Source organism: Sorghum bicolor, chromosome 6, assembly GCF_000003195.3.
Source record: "Sorghum bicolor cultivar BTx623 chromosome 6, Sorghum_bicolor_NCBIv3, whole genome shotgun sequence".
Taxonomy (NCBI): Eukaryota; Viridiplantae; Streptophyta; class Magnoliopsida; order Poales; family Poaceae; genus Sorghum; species Sorghum bicolor.
This window is the reverse complement of record NC_012875.2, coordinates 52,963,294-52,984,487: the sequence shown is the minus strand read 5'-3', so window position 1 is coordinate 52,984,487 and position 21,194 is coordinate 52,963,294. Positions and strand designations below refer to the sequence as shown.

The following is a 21,194-nucleotide window of genomic DNA, read 5'->3' as shown; positions in this document are numbered from 1 at the left end:
GGGCAGAGGGGCCTCAGGCTCGTGACCGCCGGAAGAGGGGAAGCCCCCTGCTCCCTGCCCCGTGACCGCCAAACGCCGGCGAAGGCGGCTCCCTGCTCCCTCGACGACGAAGCCGGCGGCGGGTGGGAAGGCCGGGGCCAAGGCGCGGACCCGAGGGCGCCCTGCGCGGCGCGGCCGGAGGGAGCAGCACCGGGGGCCGGGCCGGGGCACGCGCGCCGAGTAGGGGGACGGGCGGGGCACGCGGCGAGCGGGGGATGGAAGGGGAGCGCGGCGAGCAGGCGGCGGCGGCGGCGAGCAGGGAGCGCGGCGACGGCGAGGAAGACTGCCTCGCGAACAGAGGAACGCGAGCCGCGGCCTGGTGGTATTCAAGGGGTCGACGCCAGGATCTACGGCGCCGAGCTCGGCGCCGTGATCTGTGGCGCCGAGCTTTTTTTTTTTCCAATGCCACGTCAGAATCTATGTTTGCCGCATCCAGGACCTCGGCGCCGTGATCCATGGCGTCGAGACGTGATACCTCGGCGCCATGATGCATGGCGCCGACCCCCTGAGTCCATTTCTGCATTTGAGTTTTCCAGGGGTCCAATTGTGAACTTTTTTCAAAAAAAGAGCCAAATTGTAAAAAAAAAGGCCTGGCCGCGCCTTCATTTTAGGTTGATGCTGCAGCAACCAGAAAAGCAAATTGTTCTGATGGCGTCGGCCACCGGATGCGGCGTCGTGTGTGGGTCATGCAAGGCACAGCGCGGTTGGTCGTAGGTCATGATCGGATCATCTCAGTGGTTGAGGGGAATAAAATATAAACATAACAAAGTCACTCAGCTTTTTTGGGGGGTTTGCCGTCTTTTACTGCTGGCACTGGGAGTCTGGGAGCCACTTCAGCGCGCGCACACTGCCATCTTATCATGATTTTTTCTTTTTCCGTTGTGAGTGCGTTTGTCACTTTGTTTTGTGTTAACGGTTTGGTTAGGTAACTAACATTGGGCATGTTGTCAAAAAAAAAAAACTAACATTGAGCACAGAGGAAAACGACGGTCCAAAAACAACGTACCGGTGGGATCTATCATCACCAAGCACCAGCTTCTCTGCTTTTCATCGAATATGATCCCCATTGTCACCTCAATAAAACCCTTCTACTGATACTTTGTTCAAGTTGGCTTCCGTGCGGACATTTCTCCTGGTGGAGCAATAGCGTGCAACTTGTTGATGATTAAAGTTTGAAGACAATTTTCTGCCCGCTTGTCTTATAAGCCGTATTTTTTTCTGCTAGTCAGCAGTGTTTTTCTCTCACAATAAATCAACGAACAGTACTTTCAGTCATAATTTTTCAGACAAGCAAACGGGAATCTAGCATCCCTGCCACACTCGTGCTAGTTTTTTTTTTAACATAATTGCAGGAGCTCTACCTTTTAATTAAGATAGTAAAAAGAGATTTATGTACCAAGAAAAATGGCATGGCCCCCAATATGACTACTGAAATTGCTCTTTTTCTTTTTTGTTTCACTATCTTCACTGCAGCCTCTTCCCACAGCGTGTAGTTCACGCTCGTGCTAGTCACGTGAGATTAATGGAAAAATATTCAGGATCCATTTCCCTCAGTTTCAGATCATAAAGACAGTACAGCGCTATAAGTCCTCTCAGGAGGGAAAAAAACGGTACGGATCGATACAACGATGCAGATCACAAGTAGTTACACCACCAGTTCACTTAGCATCGCCGTATATACTTATAACACATATGTACAGCTTGTTTCAGCGATTCTTTTTTAGAGTTTTGTTTCAGCGACAGTTAGCAGCCAACCTTCTCATTCCAGCAGCAGCAGTGCCAGTGATATAATATGTGATATCTACTGAGTAATTTGTTTTTGGCAAATGATATGCCCGTCTTCCAGCTGTGTCATCAACTGCCAACAATCTTTGGAGCCTTGTAGTACCTCAACAGCAGGGACCAGCAGACGACACTGACGGACGAAGCTGCCATTGCAGCACCGGCAACCCAGGGCGGCAAGCGAAACCCAGTGGATGGGAAGAGCACCCCTGCAGCAATCGGTATGCCGATGACGTTGTACCCGAGCGCCCAGACGTAGTTCATTCGTATGCGGAAGAAGGTTTTTCTGGACAGGTCGATGGCGGTGATCACATCCTCCAGGTTGCTCTTCATGAGGACAATGTCGGCAGCTTCGATGGCGACATCTGTTCCTGCGCCGATTGCCAGCCCCACGTCAGCCGAGACAAGTGCTGGGGAGTCGTTGATTCCATCGCCAACCATTGCCACGGTTCTTCCAGACAACTGCAAGAATTTGGGCCAGAAATTACATAACTGGATAAAGGCACTTTGAAAATGACAAAACAAAATACGAAATAGCTCACCTGAAGTTCCTTCACCCTCTCAGCCTTCTGCTCTGGTTTCGCTTCAGCAATAATCTTTTCAATGCCAACCTCTTTGCCGATAGCATTAGCTGTCCCCCAGTTGTCGCCAGTCACCATTATACTCTCCACATTCATGGACTTCAGGTATGATATCACTTCATGGGCATTTGGTTTTATCGGATCAGATACGGAGATTATGCCAACAACTTCTTGGTCGATGGCCACAATAATCCCTGTCCTTGCCTTCTCCTCTTCTTCCATGAGGATTTCCAAAGCTTCCAAGGAGATATCAATGCCAGAAGACAGCATAAAGCTCTTGTTTCCCACAATGACACTCTTGTCACTAACATCCACCTTGACACCTTGCCCAGTTACTGAAATGAATTCCCTTGCTTCAGGCCAAATGTGGTTTTCTTCTGGATGCAACTTTTTGGCATGCTCCACTATCGCTTTTGCCAGGGGGTGCTCACTGTTGACCTAAACGAGATAAGAATCCATGGAATCTCAAAAGGATAGACTATATATTTTGAATATGGAAATATTAAAAAAAAAAGAGATGATGACAAACATAGGAGTTGTACAACATACTTCTGCTGCAGCAGCATAGTCGTAGAATTCACGCAAGACCATGTTTTTAAGAAGCTTTGTGTCAACAACGACAGGCTTCCCAATAGTAAGCGTCCCTGTCTTGTCAAAAACGATGCAGTCGACCTATGAAGTATCATGAGATAATTTACTATTTCTGAATAATTCAGTGACCTTTTTTTAAACTTGCACGTCCTCACAGTAAATGAGATTATTTCATACCTTCTGTGCACTCTCCAGAGCTTGCCCACCCTTGATCAGAACACCATGTGAGGCACCAACTCCGGTTGCAACCATCACAGCAGTTGGAGTAGCCAGCCCTAGGGCGCAAGGACAGGCAATCACCATAACCGATATCCCAAACTGAAGAGCGAGCTGAAAGCTATCCATGGATTGTGGTATCCATGAGTGAGGGTAGCTATGGAGCCTCCCCGCGACAAACCATGTGAGCCAAGTAAGCATTGAAAAAAGAATCACCTGAAAGCATGGAGCTGATTGCTCAGCCTTTTTCTGTAAAAACACTGTAGATTGGATCAAATACAATACACTTGACCTTACCAGGGGAACAAAGACTCTAGATATGTGATCAGCAAACTTCTGGACAGGAGCTTTTGCCATTTGCGCTGACTCAACTAGCCTTACAATCTGTGCCAGTGCACCCTCTGATCCCACAAATGTAGCCCGGACATGGAGCACACCATTCTCATTCACTGTCCCTCCAATTACAGTGTCACCCTTTCTCTTTGCTACTGGCCGTGATTCTCCAGTAACCATGCTTTCATTCACATGGCTCTGGCCCCAAATAACAAATCCATCAGAAGCAACTTTTCCACCCGGGACTACTTTGATCACATCATTTTTCTGAATTAACCTGCTGTCAATCTCCTTCTCTCCTACCACATTTCCTTCATGGTCATACATTAACAGTGTTGCAGTTTCCGGTGCAAGATCCATCAGCTTGGCAATAGCCTCAGAGGTTTTTCCTTTTGCCAAGATCTCAAGGTACTTTCCAAGAAGGATAAATGATATAAGCATGGAACTAGTCTCAAAAAAATCAGTTGACATGTAATTCTCAGAGGTAGCTGCTCGAAGAACTGAGTAAACTGAGTAGAAGTAAGCCGTGTTTGTCCCTAGAGCAATAAGGACATCCATGTTCGGTGAGCCACGGCACATTGCCTTGTAAGCACCAGCATAAAATTTGCGACCGATAACAAATTGGACCGGTGTTGACAAAATCCACCGAACTAATTCACCAATGCTCATCATATTGACAACTTTTTTTTCCAGCCCATCCTTCAGCCAAGGGATATACATGAACACCATGGAGGTGAGAAAAACTGGAATGGTGAATATTAAGCTCCACAAGAAAGACTGCCTGTATCGTTTGATTTCCCCATACCTATGCTGGTCCCTTCCATCTGCTTCCAGATATATTGATGCATTGACATGACCAAATGTGGCTGAATTGATGACTTCGATGAGGTCCCGGGGACCTGTCTGGTCAGGCTTGTATGAGATGGTGACCTTGTGTAGCTCAGAGTTGAATGTAATGTTTTCCACACCAGGAAGGGCCTGTACAGAGCTTTTCAAGATCATTATCAATGTCTCATCGAGAACACCATCCATTTTAAGGTCTATCCTGCTCTGGTCTTCTCCTGTCGTCACTAGTATCGCTTCAAAGCCAGTTTCTTCCACTGCTTGGATTAGCTGGCTAGCAGAAATAATCCTGCGATCATAACGGATCTCAGCCTCTTCAGTAGCCAATGCAACTGAAGCTCTTTGAACCCCAGGAGAAGCTTGCAAGGCAAATTCAACTGTGCTTGTGCAATACTTGCAGGCCATTCCTTTTATATGTAACCTGCATAGTAGAACATTCTTTTCCTTGACCTCCTCATCAATCAATTTAGCTTCAAAACCAACATCCTCAATGGCTTCTGTAATTTTGTTCTCCTGTCCAAAAGGTTTACATGATCAGAATCTCCTGGAAACAAGTATTAAAATTACTGCTCATACTCTATAAAAACGTGACAAAGAAACTTTAAACAATATAAAGTTTAAACATGTTTCTATTAACTTTTGGTCAATATACACAATAACAAAGTGATCAGAGAATTTCAGTGTATATACTGCGAATATATTGTTTGGCTCAACTGAAAAGCAGTGTAATCTTGGGTGTTGAATAATCCAAAAGAACTACAGAAATACAATTTTCCTTGTGTGTGTAAAGGGCGACATGCCAAAATGGAGTATTCACAAGCAGACCTGTTACCTGCTCATAATAAATGTTTAGGTATACCTATGCTTATGCATCTACACCATATACCAATCTTCTCCCAAGGTTCAAGTTACCAGGCATGTTTTGGCATGTTCTTGTTGGGCTGGGATTTTCAGGCCTGTACCAGGCATGTTTTATGAATTGGTTTATTCAGAAGGCAGTTTCTGAATGGATGTCGTTCATTTTAAGTGTATTGGCTTTTATATGTTTTATAAAATCAAATTTTGTGCTTAATCATCAATCATTGAGTTGCCTTTAGTTTCCAGGAACCTAACAATTTTACAAAAGGGCTATCCCTTTTCCGATTCACAATTATTGAAAGGTGCTATTTGAAAAGGAAGCACTATCCAAGGAAGGAAGTGCGCAAATACTAGATCAGGCACAAATACAAGTCAGAGCTATAAGGAGACAAGTTTCTGCTCTAAGTGGGTTCATGACAAGGATACCAAATATAGCTTTGTGCTATACCTGAAGTCAAAACCAAAAGAGGGTAATGTACTTATATTTGTAAGAGAAGACTTTCTTCTTACATAAGATTACTCCATTCTTTTTTCTATTTTGCGTCCTACAGAATCTGTGGCATGAAACATTTTAAAATTTTTAGCCACCAAAATAGATGAAAACTGCAGTACTATTTTCTAGTAAATTTTTTTTCAAATACTCAAAACGTCAAAACAGAATGGAGGAAGCACTTCAGTTTCTTGTTCACTATATTAATTGTCTATAGATCTAAGTGTGCCAGCGTAGGTATTAATGATTGAAGTTACAAGATGATGAAAGAATTGGCACCATCATATCATAGAGATTATCCAATAAAATAGTTTTTCAAGAAGCAACCACTAGGTTGAAATGTGAGATGAAAGTTTTTGTGGTCCTACAGGGGCAACAGCATGAGGCGTCTCCCATGATGCAACTAGAGTTGGGCACTTATGCTTCATGAAAATGACTTCCATTAATTAAAAAAAACTCCATAAAACAGGAAAAAAACATTCATTGCAATGAATTTCAAGATGCTAGCAAAAAGAGAAGTGCCGTGCCTTCCAAGTTGGCAGATCTTTTCCAAAAAAGTTACCAAAATGATGGCAGACAAGATTGAAATTTTGCATCTCTAATGCAACACTGATGAAAAGAAGCAATTATGAGATGGGAAACGTAAGTGTCAAATTATTCTTGTATAACTCAATTTTGCTTCCAACTTAACAGTCCAATAACCAATTGGGTGCATGGTGGTATTTAGAGGAGTAACAAGCTAACAGATCAAGAAATGGAAACTTCCAAACAGAATGCAGGGTGGAACAGAATAAGAGACATAAATTCAACAAGGTAAAATCAATGATATGCATCAGCATTCCATGGGGCACAGATAGCTGGGAGAAAAAAATGGATAAAAATTATGAAACTCAATTTTAGCAAGACACCTTAGCCAAGTATCTTTGGAATTATCTTCTGAGAGCATCAAGCAACTGAGATCTAATGTCAGCACAGAAGCATATTAGGTAGGGCTTCAATTCTAGTTTCTAACTTTGTATCCAGGAGTGAAGGCCCGCTGCATTTATTGCTGAAAACTTGCCAGCAATATGCAGGAACCCTGAACGACCATCATTTTTCCTTTTGTAAAGGATAGTTAAGCAGTTCAACATCAGAAAGCAAGGCAACGTATCATATGCAACCCAGCTTCATGTGCAACCTATGCAACCACCAATTAAGGTCACAGGATCTAGATCCAACATCTGAGGTTTTTTCCCCTTAAGCCCCTCCACCTATGGGTTTAAATCTAACCCGTGTATCCAGATGGGAGGGTTTAAGTGAAAAAAACCTCAGACGTTGGATCCTATGGCCTTAATTGATGATTGTATAGATTGCACACGAAGCTGGATTCCACAGGATACGTTCCCCAGAAGCAAAGCTTCTAAACTGAAAGGAAGCAAATAAATGCAAATGAAGGAGAAAGCACTCTTTTTCAAGGTCCATTCCATATCAATTATTTCAATTAAGGCCTCGACGAATTATTTCTCGAGTGTCAACATTTTGCCATAACCATTTTGTAAGAGAGATCTCATGGATGATCCGATTGCAAATGTCTCGAGATGAACCACAATGCCCACGTCAGCAGGTTGTAATGGGGAAAGCGCTGCCCAAATTCCCATAGGACTTAACCCAGCTACACTTTTGCAAACTGCAACTACAAGTAATGTTTCTTCGTAAATAAAAAAACGTGTCAATCTAGAGCTCTGCATTTTTTTATACATTAAAAAACACAAATAAAATTCACCCAAGTCCACGGAGCTCACCGAGACAAAGGCTGGGCAGAAGACGACCTGCGCGCGGCCCCAGAGGACGTCGACGGCGGCGTCGTGGATGCCCGGGAGCCGCTTCACGGCCTTCTCCACCGACCCCGCGCACGCGGCGCAGGTCATCCCGGACACCGAGAACACCGCCACCTTCTCCTCCTCCTCATCCCCCGTACCGACCGCGGCCTCCAGGTCGCCGTCTCCTCCGCCGCCAGCAACCGCCACCCCCTTCGGGCGCCGCGGCATTGACGGGTACCGCGGGCGCAGGGAGAGGCGGCTGCTCATCTCTGAGCCGCCGCCACCGCCACCGCCACCGCCGTGGAAGCAGGAGACGAGCAGAGCTCGAGTAGTCGCCACCATTGCCGTGCCACCACCGCTCCACTCAAGCGCGCTGGGGGTTGGACTGTTGGTTGGGGGATTTCTTGTGATTTGGTTTGAACCGCGCCGGCATTTATAGAAGGTGGCGAAGAGCCCAGCGTCAGCAGGCGGATTGTGTGTGTGAGAGTGAGAGAGAGAGCTGAGAGAGCAAGGAGACGCAACACTACACCGACTGAAACAGCAAGTGCATTGCGTTTGTTCCGTGTCCAGCTGGTGAGCGTAGCGTAGCAGCATAATTGCTCTGTCATTTCTGTTAATGCAACTGAAAAGGGCAGCTGACTCATATTCCACTGCTGTGGAGTGTAGTAGGCAGAGCGCTGGCTCGCACGAAAGTTGAACGAATTAGTGATAACTGATAGGTGAATGATTATATTCTACCATTTTCAAGGCATTTGCCTGTAACTGTCATGCGATCTAGATCAAGTAAGGAACAGGCCTAACTAAAGAAATATATCTGCAAAGCAGAGCTGTTCAAATTAAAAAAAGAGAGAGAAGAAAACTCAATTTTAGGCCGTGTTTAGTTCCGGAAGGAAAAATTTTCACGACATTGTAGCACTTTCGTTTGTTTGTGGTAATTATTGTCCAACCATAGACTAACTAGATTCAAAAGATTCGTCTCGTAAATTCCGACCAAACTGTGCAATTAGTTTTTATTTTCGTTTATATTTAATACTCTATGCATGTGTCTACAGATTCGATGTGACGAGAAATCTTGAAAAATTTTAAGTTTTGGGATGAAAGTAAACAATGCCTTAATTTGAAAGGATGGTTGGTTTTATGACAATCCTTTTTGCAGACTGTTTCTAGTTCTAGAACTATCAGTATCTATGAACAAAGAAACCCTCTGTTAAAAAAATATATTATATGCAATTCTAGAATAAAGAGAGTAAACCAATGCTAAAGCTAAATGGCGTAAATATCCATATAAGAGTATGCTATTTATATGATGTAGTCACCGGCGGTATGTCATCTTGATCTCTAAATTAACAAATTGATTGTTTATGTCCTCAAACTTGATCATATATGTCATCTCGGTCTTTAAACTCACAAATATATAGGACTATCCAAAAATTATAAATCCAATATTATTAGATTTCTCATACCATGTACTTTAAACTATAATAAAAGAAACAATCATGTACTTTTTGTTTTTAACTCAGCAGTTAAAAAATTAAATAGATACATACATTTTTTTATATATTGTTCTGTGTTGTAAATAAATCTCATAAATTTACAGGAGTATAATGTAGATGTGCTCAATTTGTTGAACAAGTTTGAGGACCTAAATAGATGATTTGCAACTTTAGAGAGATGATATAGCCGAATAAGTTTGAGAGTTTATAGGAGTGATTTGGGATTTTAGAGACCAAGATGACACATATGAATAAATTTAAATTTGAAGACCTAAACGATCGATTTATGAGTTTATAAGTTTAGAAACTAGAATGACATAGTCAAATAAGTTCGAGGACGACTTTACTCTATAATCTCTATAATCATTACACAAGCACGTACAAGCGTGGCAAACAAATTACTGCCCCGTGGCCATGAGAGGAGCCTGTGAGAAGGCATAGATAAGTTGTCGGTTTGTTTTTCTATGAAGGTCTTGAAAAAGTTATTGTGAACTGTAGGCTATATATAAAAGCTGTTATAGATTATGAGCTAAGAGAAAGATAAAAGACACTTGGTTGAATAATTGTGGCTTCTTAAAAAATATTGTAAGCCAACCTCACATGTTAACCACTCAATACATATTTATCTATCTATTTTTCATCGTTAGCGATATGGACCTAGGGTGCCTCACTTCACTGCTCGAATACCAGTCCAATACCAGCAGGGTGGGCCGAAGCTGGCGAAGAAGAGGTCCACCCGAACCAGTGCGCGTCATCAGACGTGGTGAGCAAATAACCTATTGTATAGGGCTTGGACACCGATTTTAAGATATGGTTGTTATTCTGCTTAGATTTCCTTGTCTTCAACTTTTTTGCGACTTTTTCCTTGTATTCAACTAGGAACCATATCTGTAAACCAATCGACCTCCATATTACCTTACTCTTCATCAAATATATATAAGGCAAGCTAGGTAGGGAGCCTCCGATCGGTACCTTAACATATTGTATGCTACATTGCATGGGCAGTTAGCAATAAGCGTCCCTTGTAACTCTACACGTGAGATAAGAGATTTATTCCAAACTAGATGTAGGGTACGAGTACCTAAACTATGTAATATGTTGATCTTCATTACTGAAGCCAAAAACCTCCAACTGTACGTACCCTTACTTTTATTTTCTAATCAATTTAATTAATTCATGCATGTATAGTCGTTATATCATCTGCATGGTGAATACAATATTTCTTATTAAAATAGCACTACATTACCTATCAAATTTGTGCAATAAAATTGTTCTTATGTTTTTACAAATCTTTTGTATTTGATATATTTTTAATACTTCTGTATGCTATATTTTTTTACGGAGGAAGCACGTTCTATTTGAGCTATAAGAGTCACGAGGAAACACTTGCTCTGGCACATGAATCAGATTCCACCCCCAAATATTCTCTGTATAGGAAAACATGCATCTATGAGTTGCGTACCAGGTAAAATTGTTTACGTTTGACCAAATCTGCAGTGAATAATATTCATATTTGTGACTCCAAATTAACTTATTATGAAAATATATTTCATATTTGATCTAATAATATTTATTTGATTTTATAATTATTTATAGTTTTTTATCTATAATTGGTCCAACATGATATACATACTAAAATATAGTACTGTGCTAGAATTGAATGTTTTTATGGATAGAGGGAGTAGTTGTTCCGCGACAAAACTAGAGCACTTAATAATAACCACGAGGCATAAAGCTAACAGAACCGAATTCTTCTGCTGGCGTTGGGCGCCACAAATGATCATCGCCTCGTCTCGTCAGGATGTCTTTCTGTTGCAACTGTATCTGTCACTAAAGGAAGTGAGCAGGTTGGCTAGGCAACTAATATTGCCCACAAGAGGAAAGGAAACAAGCGTGAACCAGCATCTCCCCTCTAGTTTCAGCATCAGTGCATCACCAAGCACCAGCTCTCCTGCTTTCAATCGTCGAGTCTGATCCCATTAACGTACTGGCACCTCCATATCTGTCCATGAGCCCATGACCCTCTTTCCAGGATCCAGTTTTTTTCACATTCAGCAGGCGCGTAGAGGCGTAGACAACTAGACATTCTTCAGAATATATATGTCCGTATATCAAGTTGGAGATCATGTCTTTATCATCAATTCATGATGTTCATGTGTATATAAAGGATTACGGATCATGGGATCCACCAACATATCTTTTCACAGTTCAAACAAGTTAGGCCCCGTTTGGTTTGCCCTGTCCCCCGTTAAAGTTTACCGCCCGTCACGTTCAATATTTAGACACATGTATAGAGTATTAAATATAGACTATTTACAAAACTAAAAACACAGTTGGAGAGTAATTTGAGAGACGAATCTTTTAAGTCTAATTAGTCTATGATTGGATACTAATTGTCAAATAAGACGAAACTGCTACAGTACTTGTTAAACGTTAACACCCAAACCAAACACCCTCTTAGTGCAAAAGTGAATAGATTGAAATATTACTACAAAGCAACTATGCCAATAATGTCCACAAAATCCAGGGTTTTGCCATGTGAATATACATTGTTTCAAAAAATATATATATAGATATATACACAAGTAATGCATATGTACAGTCTATTTCACACAATTTCTTGTCAACTCCAGGATGTTCACCTGTCGTTCACCAAGTACAATACCCATTGATATCTTACAGTACTTTCTTATATTTTTACGCTAATGCTGCTCTGGTCGGTGTCATCAGTTGTCAAACTTCTTTGGACTCTTGTAGTACCTCAACAGAAGGGACCAACAGACGACACTGACAGATGAAGCCGCCATCGCGGCGCCTGCAACCCATGGTGGCAAGCGAAATCGGGTTGATGGGAAGAGCGCCCCTGCAGCAATCGGTATGCCGATGATGTTGTAGCCGAGTGCCCACACGTAATTCATCCGTATGCGGAAAAAGGTTTTCCTGGAGAGATCGATAGCAGTGATCACATCCTCCAAGTTGCTCTTCATGAGGACGATGTCGGCTGCTTCAATGGCGACATCTGTTCCAGCACCAATGGCGAGACCTAAATTAGCTGAAACGAGTGCTGGGGAGTCGTTTATTCCATCACCAACCATCGCCACAGTTTTTCCTGACAGCTGCAAGAATTAAGATCCGACAAAGGTAATATTGCTGTAACAAGAAAGCAACAGAAGTAACGAAAGAAAACACAGTGTATACATCTTACCTGAAGTTCTTTCACCTTTTCAGCCTTCTGGTCAGGTTTTGCTTCGGCAATAATCTTTTCAATGCCAACCTCTTTGCCGATGGCGTTAGCAGTCCCCCAGTTGTCCCCAGTTACCATTATGCTCTCCACATTCATGGACTTGAGGTAAGATATAACTTCATGGGCATTTGGTTTTATCGGGTCAGATACAGAAACTATGCCCACAACTTCTTGATCCATAGCCACAATAATGCATGTATGTGCATTTTCCTCTTCTTCTATGAGAATCTCTGAAGCTTCCATGGGGATATCAATGCTTAATGACAACATAAAGCTCTTATTCCCGACAATGACACTCTTATCAAAAACTTTGGCCTTGACACCATGACCGGGAACCGAAATGAAATCTCTTGCTTCCGGCCAGATGTGGTTCTCTTCTGAATGGAACTTCTTTGCATGCTCCACTATTGCCTTTGCCAGAGGGTGCTCACTGTTGTCCTGAATGAGACCAACAAAAATCATGAAATTTGAGAGAAAAATGTCCCTTCGAAACACAAACTGGTTTCACCCAAAATGATAACCACGGAAATAGAGTTGAAAAGCGTACCTCTGCTGCTGCAACATAGTCAAAGAATTCACGCAAGACCATGTTTTTGAAAAGTCTGGTGTTGACAACGACTGGCTTCCCAACAGTTAGCGTTCCTGTCTTATCAAAGACGATGCAGTCTACCTGTAAAATGTCGTGTAAGTAGCGTTGTCAGTTTATTGCCAATTCCAAAGCACTGTTTTAAGCAAGTGCATAAACATTATCATGAAAAGTTTCCACACCTTTTGTGCACTCTCGAGAGCTTGCCCGCCCTTGATCAAAACGCCTTGCGAGGCACCAACTCCAGTTGCAACCATCACGGCAGTTGGAGTTGCCAGCCCTAAGGCACAAGGACAGGCAATCACCATAACTGATATTCCAAACTGAAGAGCAAGCTGAAAGCTATCCATGGAGGATGGTATCCATGAGTAAGGGTAACCATGGAATCTCCCAGCTAAGAACCATACAAGCCAAGTAAGCAAAGAGAGAACAATAACCTGCAAACATGGAGAAGATTGTTCAGCATTGACAAGTTTACTCCATTGATTTTATTACATAAATGTAACTGAGCTTACCAATGGGACAAAGACTCTAGATATCTTATCAGCGAACTTCTGGACAGGTGCTTTTGCCATTTGTGCTGACTCAACTAGCCTTACAATCTGTGCCAGTGCAGTCTCTGATCCGACAAATGTTGCCCGGACATGGAGCACACCATTTTCATTCACTGTCCCTCCAATTACAGTGTCACCCTTCCTCTTTGCTACTGGCCGTGATTCTCCAGTAATCATGCTTTCATTCACATGGCTCTGGCCCCAAATAACAAATCCATCAGAAGCAACTTTTCCACCCGGAACTACTTTGATCACATCATTTTTCTGAATTAGCCTGCTGTCAATCTCCTTCTCTCCTACCACATTTCCTTCATTGTCATACATTAACAGTGTTGCAGTTTCTGGTGCAAGATCCATCAGCTTGGCAATAGCCTCGGAGGTTTTTCCTTTTGCCAAGATCTCAAGGTACTTTCCAAGAAGGATAAAAGATATGAGCATAGAACTAGTCTCAAAAAAATCAGTTGACATGTAATTCTCAGAGGTAGCTGCTCGAAGAACTGAGTAAACTGAGTAGAAGTATGCCGTGTTCGTCCCCAGAGCAATAAGGACATCCATGTTTGGTGAGCCATGGCGTATTGCCTTGTAAGCACCAGTATAAAACTTGCGGCCAATTACAAATTGCACTGGTGTCGATAAAATCCACCGCAATAGTTCACCAATGCTCATCATGTTGACAACCTTTTTTTCGAGTCCATCCTTCAGCACAGGGATGTACATGAACACCATGGAAGTGAGAAACACCGGAATAGTGAATATTAAGCTCCACAAGAAAGACTGCCTGTATCGCTTGATTTCCACATGCCTGTGATGCTCCCTTCCTTCTGCTTCTGCATATATTGATGCAGTAACATCACCAGAAGTGGCTGACTCGATGACTTCAATGAGGTCCCTGGGACCTGTCTGGTCAGGCTTGTACGAGACAGTGATCTTGTGGAGTTCAGTGTCGACCTTTACGTCTTCCACGCCAGGAAGAGCTTGGATAGAGCTTTTCAGTATCATTGTTAGCCTCTCGGTCAGAAGGCCATCTAGCTTGAGGTCTATCCTGCTCCTATCTTCTCCTGTAGTGATTAGTATTGCTTCAAAGCCAGTTTCTTCCGCTGCATGGATTAGTTGGCTGGCAGCAATAATCCTGCGATCATAATGGATCTCTGCCTCTTCAGTAGCCAACGCAACTGAAGCTCTTTGAACACCAGGAAGAACTTGCAAGGCAGATTCTACTGTGCTTGTGCAGGACGTGCAGGTCATTCCTTTTATATGTAACCTGCATACTAGAATGTTCTTTTCCCTGACCTCCTCGTTAATCAGCTTAGCTTCAAAACCAGCATCCTCGATTGCTTCCCTAATTTTCTCCTCCTGTTAAGAGCCATCAGCCATATATGAACACAAGTTCTAAATATTATTATGAAGCGAAGATCCAACAGCGGGCACATAGCCACAGAGATTGTTAAAATATGGTGTAAGGGCATGTTTGGTTCCTATTGCTAAATTTTAGCCGGCTAAACTTCTAGACACACTAAGTAAAAAAGAGCTAAACTAGTTTAGTCCCACTAGTCACCCAAAAGTAGCTAAAATAGTTTTAGCTGGCTAAAATTTAGCAAGGGGAGCAAAACATGCCCTAAAACTACTAAAGTATCTATAGTTTCAAATGAATTTCAGCGCTTGATTTGCCAAAGAAAATAGCCTTTAATTTTACTGTAAATTATTGTATTAACTATTGGTCAATATATGCAATTCACAACTATTATATCAGGGATAAGTTTTCCGAAAATATTTTTATGATGGCACAAAAGAAACAAATATTAAGTTCTTATTAAATTAATAGTGAAGTTCATTTCAACACCATGGACTTGTTGCCGAGTCTAAAAAGCTCCCCTCAACTCCAATACCAGGAATCATGTTCTCCCACTTAATCGGGCAAAATACCCCCTTTGACCATTTCAAAGCGGGATTATACGTTGGGCTTGTCGCCCCACATGTTTTTTAACGATGTAATATTTTATTGAAGATTTGAGCTCCTAAAAAGTCTCAAATAAAACAATTGCAATAAGAAGTTTTAGATCTTGTCAGGCACTATAATTTTGGTATAGATAGAACATTTCTCTATCAAGTCCTTTGAAAAATTCAAAAAAATAATTTCAAAATATGATAATTTAAAAATGAGTGTTTAGGAATCTAAACTTTCTGAAATCGAAAACTTATCAACCAATACAAAGTTGTAGATCAGATTGAGAGATATAACTGTGAAATAGAAGTCAACAAACTGGGTAGTTTGAAAATTTTGAACTTCAAAATCTAATAAAGTCGTAGATTGTGTTGATATGTAATCTTTGGTGTATTCCATGTTAGCATCCGAGATCGGTTCAAACATTTGAATTTCAAAATTCGATAATTTAAATGAATATTTTGGCATCAAAATGATCTTAAATAGAAAAATTATCAACTCTAAAGTTCTAGATCACGTTGAGCTCTACAAATTTGATATATAATTTGTCTTTGTTGATTTCATACGAAAAAAGTTATATTTTTTCATATGGGAGAAAGAACGAGACCACTAAACATGTGGGCTTCCACCGCCATATCATCAAAACCACATCAAATGATTAGAAACCACTTTGAAATGGCCAGGGAGAGTATTTTGCTTAGTTTCAAAAGTTGGAGAAGGCATGATTCTTAGTATTTGAGATGAGATGCGAGGGAGGGGGGTACGGTGGGGGAGGGTTGAGTGTTTAAATGGACTTCGCTCTTAAACTAAAAGGAGTGTGTTGATCACTTCATTTGGAACTTACTAAGTAAAAAAATATTTATTTAATATGATTCATTAAGCTGGTTTTGTGAAAAAAAGGCGGACTAGTCATTTTTTGATCTTAACAGAATCAGTTTTCTTTATGTTAGTTTCATCCTCTCTTACATAGACAAGGTTTTAGGTTGCTAGACTCTAAACATTGTTAACAAAAGATTGTTTCATAACCTTGAAATCCAAGCAACCCCAATATACTTGCCACTGAACAACTAGAACCAATTTTTTATTTTCCTAAACTGGAAACCGGTATGGTCTTAGGTGTTGGATATTGTAAATGATAAAGTGCACATATAAACATTTTCTCGAGTATATGTAGAAGGAAATGTGCAAAATAAGAAATAATATTCACGGGTAGACCTGCCACCTGTTCATGGCAGCTGTTCAGCCAAATAGACAAATAAAAAGATTTCTTAAATATTAGTATATCTCAGTATCGGATTTGCTACAGTTTTCCATAAATGAAATTTAGTACATCGTATTTACTGATTGAAGTTTAGGTAAGATGGACTGGCACCAAGAAAATCATATATGCATCCAACAAGATGACATGCAAGCAAATAATCACTAGGTTGAAATATGAGATGAAACTTTTTCCTAGTCCTACCAGATGAACCGTGCATCTCTCATCATTCAACTAGAACAGTCCATGTACACCACATGAAAACGACTTGATCCATTTTGCTTTAAAAATATCAACATATACTAGTGAACATGGCTGTATCTTGCTTTTAAAAACAGTTCTTTTTCAATAATGGGGGACAGGATTGCAACTTTGCATCCACAAATGCGCCACTGATGAAAGAAAGTAATTATGGGGACGTGAGTGACATTGTTCTTGAATAGGACAATTTATTTCATCCTGAGCAACCCAATAATCATTTGGGAACACGGTCAAAAGGAACACCAACTAAACAGATTAAGAGATGTAGCTTAACAGAAGGAAAAGACTGTGATATATGTAACAAAAAGCAAGGCAGAAAACAGATATACTTCACAAAAGAAAGACTACGATGTGTATCAGTATTCAGTTATGTGTGAATACCTGGGGTAAAAAGGATGAAAATCAGCAGTAACTTGACAAAAGCATGTTCGGTAGAGCTTTCCTTACAATTTCTGTCTAGGAGCAAAAGCTCACAGAGTTTGTCGTTGATAACTAATAAACTGTAAGCAGGAATCACTATTTTTTTTTCTTTTCTTAAGAGAAAATCCATCTCTACACTAAGCCTGCAGCTTTTGTGAAGTGTGAACATTACAGTATTTGCAACGAAGCAAGTTCATGGGTTTCCAAATCCCAACAGGGTAACCATGCTTTAGGGACACATCACTTGACAGTTGAACCAAACCTCTGACATTCTAAAACATCTTATGATGAGCCATTTTATTTCAGATATTATTTATCAACTTATGTAGCATAGAATTGATTAAGGCCACACAAAATCTTCATCTAGTATTTGCAGGAAATCTTTCCTTGAAACATGCACTACTCATTATGTTAGATAGGAAACTAACTGTATGAAGTGTGCCAGTCTACAGCTCTGCATTCAATCAAAATTATGGAGTAATGTAACACCCGGCCCAGTGCTAACAAGTTGCAACTTCTTTTTTGGGAGCCCATCTCCAAAGAACTCTAAAATTAAGCGTGCTTGGCCTAGAGCAATTTAGGGATGAGTGACCGACCGGGAAGTACTTCCCGAGTGCGCACGAGTGAGGACAAAGTGTGCAGAAAAGACTAGTGTTGGTCTGTGGGGACTGACTATATCCTAGAAAAGCTACCAGATGTAAGTGGGTCTGGCCTCGTGCGTAGGTATGGTGTGCATGGCTAGTGTGGATCCAGAGTGGTCACACAACATGGCATATGCGCTGGCACTGGATGCATGGATATGGCCAAATGAGGACGTTCCTGGCTTGGGGTTGATCGACGAGGGGTGAGGATGTAACATCCGGCTCAGGGCTTAATAGGATTAATAAGAGACTCATACCAACAAGTTGTAACTTTTTTTCCGGGAGCCCATCTCCAAAGAACTCTAAAGTTAAGCGTGCTTGGCCTAGAGCAATTTAGAGATGGGTGACCGACCGGAAAGTACTTCTCGGGTGCGCACGAGTGAGGACAAAGTGTAGAAAAGACTAGTGAGGACTGACTATATTCTAGAAAAGCTATCAGATGTAGTATTGGTCTGTGGAGACTAACTATATTCTAAAAAAGCTATCAGATGTAAGTGGGTCTGGCCTCGTAGAAACGATGTTACAAGTAACTAGATGACACATGCCAAATCCACAGCTCCGTGTGTTACATAAAAAAAATATAGCAAACTAACTGGACGAAGCGTCCAATCTATGGCTCTGTGTCACATCTAAATTGTACCACTAAACATTTTGCTGATAAATTGGCATATAAGTGCTTTAAAGTTTGTGCTTGACTCCATGTTTCTGCATATAGTTCATTAATATTAGAGATTGAGAACGTGCGATAGCGTAGTGGTAGGAGAGATGTCGTGTGATCATAGGCCTAAAGTTCAACTCCACTTTCTCGGAAAAAACATCCCCCACTCACTATGCTGTTTTATAGCCATAGTTCGTGGTCTTTTCTTCACCTTATGGTTGAGATTTCTTCCTAATGAAATATATCTCGGGAGAGGTTTTTCCTAGAGGTCGTTTTTTTAATTAATATTATGTGTCCTATGTATTTCCAGGGATTACTAGATACAACCGTGCAACATAGAACAAAGAAGGCGTGTTATGGTCCACCACGCTAACCTGTGTTTGGGACGCTTTCTTAAGTATTTTGTGATCTTGAGCTGAGAATGCTTTTGTTCTCGCTCGTTTCTGTCCATTTGCTGGGCCTGGGCTAATGGATAGACAGATGAGCTCGTGCCATTTTGCTTTTAGAGAAAAAAAAAAGATAGAGCCGTGCGTGTTACATCAAAATCGCAGAGGGATCTGCATGAGGCGTCCTAACTTTAGAGCTCTGTGTTAAAATTTCGCTCAGGATTTTTCGCTCAAAATTGGCACAGAAGTATAAATATATTAAAAAGAACATATATAAAGGATTTAACGGAACCGATTGATCTGATCATCTGGAAACATCTCATATCGAAAAGAAAAAAAAAAGTAACTGATCGCGTACCAAAAGGCAACACCGCAAAATCAACCAGAGGAGTAGAGGACCGATACTCACCGAGACGAAGGCGGGGTAGAAGACGACCTGCGCGCGGCCGCCGAGGACGTCGACGGCGGCGTCATGGATGCCCGGGAGCCGCTTCACGGCCTTCTCCACCGACCCCGCGCAGGCGGCACACGTCATTCCCGTCACCGCGAACACCGACACTTTCTCCTCCTCGTCCTCCTTCTCCGCCGTCCCCTTCGCGGCCTCCAGGTCACCGGTAGTACCGCCGCTTCCTCCGCCTTCACTTCCTTCGCCGGCAACCGCGGCCGACCTACTAGGGCGACGCGGATTGGACGGGTACCGCGGGCGCAGCGCGAGGTGGCGGCTCACCTCGGCGCCGCCGCCGTGGAAGCAGGAGAGAAAGAGGGTTCGAGTGCTCGCCATTCCGCCGCCGTAGCAATGGCCGCCGAGTTTTGGTTTGCTTTACCAGACGTAAAGTTTAAAACTGGCCGTATTTATAGAAGCTAACGTGAAAGCATGGGACCCAAAGTATGCCAATACGCCACCGATACAATATAGACGGAGTATGAAAAAATACAGTAATTAAATTAAATAAATTATCATGATACGTATCAAATACGCCGATACATCATTGATGATACACTACCGATACAGTATCTACAAAGTACTAGGAAAATACAACAATAAAAATAAATTAATTAAATCTTGATACTTAGTTGATACTTGATTGATACTTGTTCAATATTTCGTAGCTCACAATTTCTTAAATTGAAGTCTACCATCTCGCAGCCTAGTTTGCTAACTCATTTACACAATCCTCAAATCCTAGTCACAAATTCAGCAAGACAATCATCGAGCCAAAGAGAGACGGGCAGGCTGCAGGCGGCGACCTAGGGCGCCGCAGATTGGATGGGTACCACAGGCGCAACGCGAGGTGGCGGCTCACCTAGGCTGTCGTCGTGGAAGCATGAGAGAAAGAGGGTTTGAGTGCTCGCCATTTCGTCGTCGTAGCAATGGCTCTGCCGAGTTTTGGTTTGCTTTGCTTTCTTAAATTTACCGGCGATTGATTTGACGTAAAGTTTAAACTGGACCGCATTTATAGAAGCGAGCATGAAAGCATGAGACCAAGTATACCATACGCCACAGATATGATATAGACGGAGTATCGGAAAATACAGTAATTAAATTAAATAAATTATCGAGATACATATCAAATACGTCGATACATCATCGATGATACGCTACCGATACGATATCAACGAAGTATCAGGAAAATACAACAATAAAGACAAATTAATTAAACCTAATACTTAGTTGATACTTGATTGATACTTAATCAATATTTTGTAGCTCATAATTTTTCAAATTGAAGTCCACCATCTTGCAGCCTAGTTTGTTGACTCATTTACATAATCCTCAAACCCTATAGTCACAAATTCAGCAAGACAATCATCGAGCTAGGAGAGACGGGCAGGCGGCCACCGTCGCTTGCACCACCTGCCGCTGACACCTCCAACTCTTGAAGGAACAGGAGTACATATGGTCTTATCTTTTACTGATTGTTTTGTTAGGGTGAAAATTATTCTCAATAGGTTTATTCTAATTTTTTTATATACTTATCATATCAGTGTATTCTTGTTTTTGGAAAATACCATGTCACGGTATCGCCGTATCGGTATCAACATATCAGTATGTTGTATCGGTGCAACATAGCCGACACTTTCTCCTCCTTCTTCGCTGTCCCTTCGCGGCCTCTAGGCCACAGATACTGCCGCTTCCTTCGCCATCACTTCCTTCGTCGGCAACCGCGGATTGGACGGTTTCCATGGGGCGCAACGTGAGGTGGCGGCTCATCTTCGTG

At 41.9% G+C, this 21,194-nt stretch overlaps 2 protein-coding genes across 4 annotated transcripts; both read right to left on the bottom strand.

Annotated features, from left to right (window-relative positions):
• Nucleotides 1,563-8,092, bottom strand: LOC8054096 (probable copper-transporting ATPase HMA5). 2 transcript variants are annotated; one of them, XM_002446875.2, is made up of 6 exons: nt 7,515-8,092; nt 3,507-4,898; nt 3,171-3,425; nt 2,952-3,074; nt 2,364-2,840; nt 1,563-2,283 (listed from the first exon to the last, which is right to left on the bottom strand). In XM_002446875.2, the coding sequence occupies exons 1-6, from the start codon at nt 7,872-7,874 to the stop codon at nt 1,894-1,896; spliced, it is 2,997 nt and encodes a 998-aa protein (XP_002446920.1). In that variant the 5' UTR covers nt 7,875-8,092; the 3' UTR covers nt 1,563-1,893. The 2 variants fall into 2 exon arrangements, with proteins under 2 accessions (XP_002446920.1, XP_021318949.1); XM_021463274.1 differs by lacking the exon at nt 7,515-8,092 and adding an exon at nt 5,692-7,378 and having other exon boundaries at nt 1,623-2,283.
• On the bottom strand, nt 11,511-19,834 carry LOC8055978 (probable copper-transporting ATPase HMA5). 2 transcript variants are annotated; one of them, XM_021464047.1, is made up of 6 exons: nt 19,385-19,834; nt 13,371-14,762; nt 13,038-13,292; nt 12,817-12,939; nt 12,231-12,707; nt 11,511-12,134 (listed from the first exon to the last, which is right to left on the bottom strand). In XM_021464047.1, the coding sequence occupies exons 1-6, from the start codon at nt 19,754-19,756 to the stop codon at nt 12,102-12,104; spliced, it is 2,652 nt and encodes an 883-aa protein (XP_021319722.1). In that variant the 5' UTR covers nt 19,757-19,834; the 3' UTR covers nt 11,511-12,101. The 2 variants fall into 2 exon arrangements, with proteins under 2 accessions (XP_021319722.1, XP_002446919.1); XM_002446874.2 differs by having other exon boundaries at nt 11,511-12,141; nt 19,385-19,815.